Genomic DNA, 8,292 nt, shown 5'->3' on the forward strand with positions numbered 1-8,292 from the left:
GGTGGGGGGGGGGGGGTAATCTACCACGGACTAAGATATCATTTAGATTTTTATTACGGGTATAGGCGATAAATAAATCATTTGTAAAGACTGTTGGAAATTTTTCCTGCAATTCTTTGTAAATACGGATAATTATTCGGGGAACTTGACCAGCTGTGTTGTTGTATTGTTAGGGTTAGGTTAAGGTTAGGGTTGTATCTATGTACTTATTGATAGTCAGGATGTTGGTGAAGTCCAAATTGATTTTATGTCCTCTTTTCTTTTCCATTATAGCAAGATATTCAGTCAGATGTTCCTTCATTACTGGGCCTGTCTTGATGATCTTTGAGACCTAGGCCTACATCAGGGGATCGTTTTGATTCTTCCATGTACTTACTTCCACAAGACACTGATACACCAAGGCTGAAACATTTGTCTCTATTCCAGCCTCTGATAGCTATTGGTCCATCTCTAGGCTCTATAAAACCAGATTAAGGTTTAGAACTCGTTGCAAATTACACTTGTTAATATTACGGTAACCTGAAATTCTCCATGTTAGGCTTACTCATTCTCAAGTAGGCTACTATATGAAGACTACAGACCACACCGATGTGTTATTATTCCCCTTTATAATCCCAAGGTTATAATTTCAGGTGTCTTTTGAGTTAAGGTGTCAACATTTCTCAAATTCATGGCACCAACATCACTGATGTGGTGACTGCCGCCTTTGTCGATTGAATGTGAAATAGCCTAGGGAACGAGATGGAGAGAAACATGTTTAGCTACAGACTACATGAAAATATAATTATCTCCCCTTGACAACAAGTCAATTCAACGCATTTGTATAATGACATAGTTTGTATTGAACGCAATAAATATCGGCTAGGTCGACTAAGGAATTATAAGCGAAGATGACTTATTCAAGGTCATATGATTGAAACTGCTGAAACAAGGTTACTTGACACACAAACTTCAAATGTCATGTAGGAAAGTTTATAGTCGTGACGGAGAACTCCTTTATAAATACATTAAATCTGCTACTTGCTTTTATTTTTCATATATAGCCACTGCCGTTAATGTCTAACGAAAGCCCTCTTGAACGTTCGTCAAATTAACCTTTTGACCTAACTTGATGACGTCTGCCTTATTCAATCAATTTTCAATCCCTTTCCATCGTTGACATTTCGTAACAGGTCAAAGGGTTTATTTGACAAAACTTCAAGAGGGCTGTCGTTAGATCCCAACTAAAGTGGCTATATTAAAAATAAGCTAATAAGAAAACGGAGTGAAAGTTTGATGTATTTCAAGTTTAGACTGCAAACGGCCAAGACATTTTCCTTGCGCATCGTTCCACAGAACAAGGCCTATAAGGCGAGGCCGCTATTGTTACTTCTTAAAGAGAAGTGTCTTGCCAATGACGTGCAAAATAATATCACTAAATGGTCAAAATTAGACCTAAATTTATTCGTAGTAAATATTAAAAGTCATTAACGTCAGTTATATTGAACATGATTCTTCCGGGAATAGAATCACACGTTTACTTTCAGTCAATAGACTTTATTTAAAAACATTAATCATAACGACCCCTGGGGCAAGGTCAATGTTTCTCGGAATAGGCAACCATTCCATTGTTTGACGTCAATTCGCCACAGGGCTAGCAATGGTAGCAAAGGTTATTGTAGTAGCACCACTTAAATTTCAATTTCAACAAGTAATTTCAAAGATCAAATCTTAAGTGACATGAATACAGTTTCGTTTATAAATATTTCGGATAGGAGTTAGGCCTATTGTCTATAAAATCAATTATAAAAAAATGTATTTTCACTAAACAGCTTTTCTGGGCTTAAAAATAACTGAAACCCCAAAAGATGGCTTTGAAAAGCTATGTGTGGGTGTTGAAGATGAGATCACAATGTCATGAAGTTAAAAAGTCTTCCGTATCCGCTTTGTTCTGTTAAAATTCCATGAAATTTTGTGACGTCAGCTTTCATCGGAACATGATCCATATTATGGAATAAATTATGACGGATACGTTAACGGTTAATTGCACATTTTCCGCGCTTTTTTTCGCGATCCATTGAAACAATACCTGGAAGTTAGTAAAATCATTGTCATGTACACGAGACTTCCGTAATAGATAGCCAATAAAACCATAGTTTGAAAGAGGAGAATGCCCAAGGGTATATCCGAGATAACATTTATCATATCAATTATTAAACAGGTACTATAACTTTCAATTTAATATTGTGTATTCCTAGATCAGCCATAATTCGCGGGAGTATCAATGGCAAATTGTGGGTGGATTTCTATATAAGACACGGTTTCCAAAGTTGCAAATTCATTTATTATACAATTGTGGAGACTAATATTGACTCGAGTGAATCAACTGTCAGAAAAAGAACAGGTAAAATTGATGTAAGTTTTTTTTCCAATTTTCATAGATTTATTTATATAATTATTTTTTATAATATTTTTTTTAACTTTTCTCTTTCTAATTTCACATTTTTGCTTGGTAACTATATGTCAGAATATTGTTTGAAAAATATAACTTTTATTTTTTTAAGTTTCTTAGCGTTTCTTTGTTTACACTATTTAATCGTAACTTTACTGCATATCACCCAACTTTTCTTTCTTTAGGTTCCACATAAAATTATTCGTATAAACAGTAACTATTTGAAAAATTTGTATAGCCTACAATTTATTTGCTTGAAATTTTTCTTTATGACACAGTTTTTTTCCCCTGTAACAATACTTTGTATAGCATGAAAGTACGAAAGGCACACATAAGAAAATATTTTATTTTTCTAAATATATTTTGCACAAATCGAAATTTTAGATTTCACAAGTCGAAATTTCGGATTCCACAGGTTAAAATTTCGGATTCCACAAGTCAAAATTTCGGATTCCACAAGTCGAAATTTCCATTTTCCACAAGTCGAAATGTCGGATTCCACAAGTTGAAATTTCGGATTCCACAAGTCAATTGGTTTGCTTTGTATAACTTTTCTTTATATATCATACAAGTGGTTTACTCTGTATAACTTTTCTTTATGTATCATACAATTGGTTTGCTTAGTAACTTTTCTTTATATATCATACAATTGGTTTGCTTTGTATAACTTTTCTTTATGTATCATACAATTGGTTTGCTTAGTAACTTTTCTTTATATATCATACAATTGGTTTGCTTTGTATAACTTTTCTTTATGTATCATACAATTGGTTTGCTTAGTAACTTTTCTTTATATATCATACAATTGGTTTGCTTTGTATAACTTTTCTTTATGTATCATACAATTGGTTTGCTTAGTAACTTTTCTTTATATATCATACAATTGGTTTGCTTAGTAACTTTTCTTTATATATCATACAATTGGTTTGCTTAGTAACTTTTCTTTATATATCATACAATTGGTTTGCTTAGTAACTTTTCTTTATGTATCATACAATTGGTTTGCTTAGTAACTTTTCTTTATATATCATACAATTGGTTTGCTTAGTAACTTTTCTTTATATATCATACAATTGGTTTGCTTAGTAACTTTTCTTTATATATCATACAATTGGTTTGCTTAGTAACTTTTCTTTATGTATCATACAATTGGTTTTCTTAATAACTTTTCTTTATACATCATACAATTGGTTTTCTTGGCAACATTTTCTATAAATCGGGTGTCGCAAGGTTAGACGGGTATATAGTATCTCAATTGTTGGTAAACAGATCTCTTTCAAAATTCTCACAGATATCATAAAATTGATTTGCTTTTTATAACTTTTCTTTATCTATCACTTTTCGTTTCTTTCATTCGTATTTGTAATTTTTTAAAAATTTTGCTACACATTTGTTTCGCAATTATTGTGCTCTATATTTTGTCTTGTATACTTTCATTCTATTTTTGCTATATATCTTTATACTTTTCTGGATTTTATAAAAGACATATCATGTTTTCCGATGATTATGATATATTCCCTTTCCGTTATTAAATAATAATTATATATAAATTATAGAATTGAGATTTTTGCTTTGTAAAATTTGTTTTTGTGTATTATATATCTACCGCTTTGGTCATATATTAAAGTTTAATAAATTTAATTTTTTAGCTTTGTAACGTGTTTTTTTCTCAATTTCATTTTTTGCTTTGTAATGATTTCAGTTTTTCATCTTTTCAAATATTTTTATAGAAAAAGCATAGCAAAATTATACCTCTAAAGTACAAGTTAAAAACTTTATTGAATTCGAACTCTGTGCACTATGGCGGGTGTTAGGTGCTAGATCGGCCATGCTCACCCTCCCTGAAAACCTGATGTCAGTCTGCTATACGGTTTGTCCAGTCGGCAACCCTATCCATAATTTGTTAAATATTAACACGAAATCAAAAGGGTCTAATAACAATAACGGACCATTCAAAATAGTAATGAATGTCAAAGCTAGTTGTTTGCAGAAAGAGTAACCACTTTCTGTCCAGTGCTTTTCATCAATAATATAATTTATTTGAATCCGTGTAACATAGTAAAATAAAAAGTCGAAAGGTACATTTAAAGGGGCAGCCTCATTTTTTCGTAGTTCGACTAGTTTTTGCCCCTTATCTTATCTGAAAGCTTTAAGTTAAACAATTTTGCCGTTATTTTTAGAACGCTGAATCTATCTACAGTCCCTCTCTTTTTTGATAGGTGTTAGGAACCTAATGTACAGATTTAAGCAAAATAAACGTCAGATATATTTCTCTTACTCATTCTGGTGGTTTCAATTAAAATTATCGAGCCGTATAGGGCCCAACACCAAAACTAGTCTAATTAACAATTTGTACGTTTTTTATTAACACCTTTAAAACAAATTCAGTTTAATCAAGTAGATACAAAGTAGTAAATAGTAGCCTACGCTTAAGAAATAATTTACATCCTTATTGATAATAGACTAATTTTAACACTTCCACTACAACACGAATTTGCCTGGTTTTAGATATTAATAACTTATATTTGATCATGTCGTCTGAGTAATCTGAAAATAATTCATCACTATGACAAGTAATTGTTGTTATTCGTTGACTCAGCAAATATATCATTCGTCATAATCACAACTTATCTGAATTCGAAATTTGACATAATGGCGAAATTTGACTGCAGGGTAAGAATTCGGGGAAGGGAGGGTTTGAAAAACAGACCCACCTTAAATGGTGGCTGTAGAACCTTGGATTGGGTGGGAGGCAGAGCAAAATTTTCAAATCCATTCTAGGGGGGATAGCTGGGGAAATTTCCGGAAGTACTTTTTTTCTATTAGTATTATGTACTTGTAAAGATGGCATCTGGAATGTCTGAAGATCAGATCCACCGTATAATCTGTACGATGACCACCAAGGGTTGTGATTACTCTGATAGAAAATTACTGAATATTGTTTTTCAATTATTTATACCAGATACTAAAGATAGTCAATGTTCAGTTATAAACTAGACATTTAGTGACAGCTTTTAATGACCAGGACAAGTACACGGATATAATGTCGAGGTCGAACAAAATATAACATAATATATAACATGAAAGATGAAAGAACCTATATATCGCAATGTGAAAGAAGGTGGATGACGCATTACAGTGTACAATTAGGGAAATACTTTCGAATTCAATCGATTACTGCATATTCCAATTTTCGAAGATATGCTTGCCAAGCAAGGTAACATGGCAAATGGTAACGAATTATATAATTTACTAGTAACAAGCCAAATACATTAAATTATCAAATTCTCACTTCTCTAAAATAAAGAGTTTACTAAAAGAGAAACATTTCTTTCAATTATTCTTAATTCGAATTTGACACTTCCATGTGGGCGTAGAAAATTCTGAGCCACGCCCATAAAATCTAACATGAATGCACAGATTTATAGAGAACTATGCTTTGGGCATATTGACAGTTTATGTGTTCAGAATGCCATTTGAGCGTTATTCATAATGAAGAACAAATTAGTAATGCAAAATGTTTTAAAAACTCAGCATAAAAATGGATAATAAATCGGTCAATTTACTCGGGTAATTAAAAATGAAAGGCCTATCATGTAATCTCTCTGCGAAAATATATCACCTAGAACCAATGATATTTTAAAATAAATTCACACTGCTTTTAAGGTATATTATTTATCAGTTAAGGTGATTTTGACTAATTGTTTTCCCTCGAGCCTTTTTCATTGATGTTTTAATAGGCCTTAAAATGGAATTAATGGAGTCTAGTGTATAGGCTTATAGTGTAAACTGGCAATTTAGGCGTTAATTTTACAAGAAGATCATCATGAGCCTACATTTTCCTACTGTTGAAGCCATTGACCTCAAAGGTTTAGATTTCAGTTACCATCCTTCTAACGACAGTTGGGAAGGAACTCTGAAAATCAAACGACCTAGATTTTGTTTTAACTTTATTTCGTCTGCTCCATTTTATTTTTGGCGGTAAAAATGGATTATAGTTAGGCCATTTGGATCATGCATTGAATCAGAAATATCTTAGTGCAATAAAAGAAATATTTGTTTCGTTTCATTTTTGAAAAAAATTCTGCTAAATTGAAAATATTTCTGCGGTCCTTAAAATAAACTAAATTAATTTTTAGTGAACATTTCTGTTAACAGTTGGTGAGCTTGGGCGGCTGGGAATTAAAACCCAATGTCGTTTTGTCCCATCAAATAGACTCTTTTTCAACATCTCCTCTTCGACCTGTATCACTGACAAGGGAAACAGGGTTGAAACATCCGACATCTTGGCATATGCCGGGATCGATCGAATCTTGGACCTTCACGTTGGCGAGAAAAGGCATAATTTACCGATCCATCGACCGGCTAAGTTGTGTCAATTTGATAATATAGATATTGTGTTACAATATTCTTTCTAAAATCAATATCCTATACGATGTGATAGAAAAGCTTTTAAACACAATATTGGTTGAAAACTGTCACATCACCCATCATTTATCATCATTCATTATTAAATCAAGAGGTCCAGTGAGACTAATAATTCTAATTTCATATCATATGTTTTTATATCATAAATGTAATTACCAGAGAAGCACTTTAAAGGTAAGCTTAGGTCGATTGGCGATTTATAGTATTTCATCGAGTCCGTCGCAGTTAAAGGGACATCTTCGCCATATTCGGTTTGACCAATCGTACCTTAATCTCAGAAACGATACTTTTTCCAGCTAAGCTAATCAACAATAGTGCTATTTGAGCTTTCAAATCCTTGTGTAACCAGATTTATTCGCTTTTGAAAGTTAAACTGACGACTCGCCTTTTACTGAAATATAGAAAGGACATACATAACATGTTTTAGATTCCGTTTTAATATTATTTATATTATTTGAGTGTGTATATTTAAACACTGTAAGATTTCCGATGAATGCAGATCAAAATGTAAATGCATTCGAAGATCAAATCCCCTCTCCCCTTTTTAGTCCACTATGCTATTGCTATAAAATTATTAATTATTAATTGATCTCCATATATATTGTTATTTCAGTCACGATGCAGATGACTTTGTTGAAATATGCAGATCTGATGGTCTTACTGGTTATATTCGGACTCTGCCAAGATGTACAGTGTCTCACTCCTACAAACTTTTTGAAAAGAGTGGGACTATTTGGTAACGATATGTCAGACTTCGATCCAGATAACCTGGGAGGATTGAATCGACTTTTTAATCTTCTGTCTCAGATGAGAAACAACGTTGAGTCTGGCGTGAAATACGCTGATTACTTAGACTCCATAATGCCCCCTGAGGTCGACCCACCAGAAACAGCAGTCAAGTACTCCCCGGACCAATTCCTGAGAATTGGAAGAAGCTCAAACACACCAACAGACCAGACTAAACGAGCTCGTCCCTCCCTTAGTCGGTTTGTCAGATTTGGAAAACGTTCAACCTCCCAAGAAAATAATGAAGACGAAAGCAATGAAAAGCGATCGAGTTACCTTAGAATTGGAAAATTACCGTCCACTGCATTCCTTAATTTTGCCTTCGGACAACCATCCAGGTATAGAAAATTAAGGGATTCTCAAATTTCCAAATCAAGTGTATTGCGGATGGGTTAATGTCATTGCTGCTAATAGTCATGTTTGTAATTCGCTAGTTTTTCTAGTGAAAGAAGTGTCGCAGTCAATGTTTTTGTGTCGGATGTTCTAAATAATTTATTTCAAATGTTTGAACTGTTTGTTTAAACAATGCCTTATATTCTTCCAGTTTAATTGCTTTCTGTCAGTCAGTAAATAAATAATATATATATTTTGTATGTGATAGCATCAATTTGCACCATTCCAATTTTCAATCAGATGTCTGTGCTCCT

At 32.9% G+C, this 8,292-nt stretch overlaps 1 protein-coding gene across 1 annotated transcript; it reads left to right on the forward strand.

Moving 5' to 3' along the window:
* Positions 1-5,653: 5,653 nt before the first annotated feature.
* On the forward strand, positions 5,654-8,041 carry LOTGIDRAFT_160519 (hypothetical protein; the record flags this gene model as incomplete). Its single annotated transcript, XM_009055644.1, has 2 exons — positions 5,654-5,663; positions 7,473-8,041. The coding sequence occupies 2 exons, from the start codon at positions 5,654-5,656 to the stop codon at positions 8,039-8,041; spliced, it is 579 nt and encodes a 192-aa protein (XP_009053892.1).
* Positions 8,042-8,292: the final 251 nt, after the last annotated feature.

This window comes from Lottia gigantea, assembly GCF_000327385.1.
Source record: "Lottia gigantea unplaced genomic scaffold LOTGIsca_25, whole genome shotgun sequence".
Classification (NCBI taxonomy): Eukaryota; Metazoa; Mollusca; class Gastropoda; family Lottiidae; genus Lottia; species Lottia gigantea.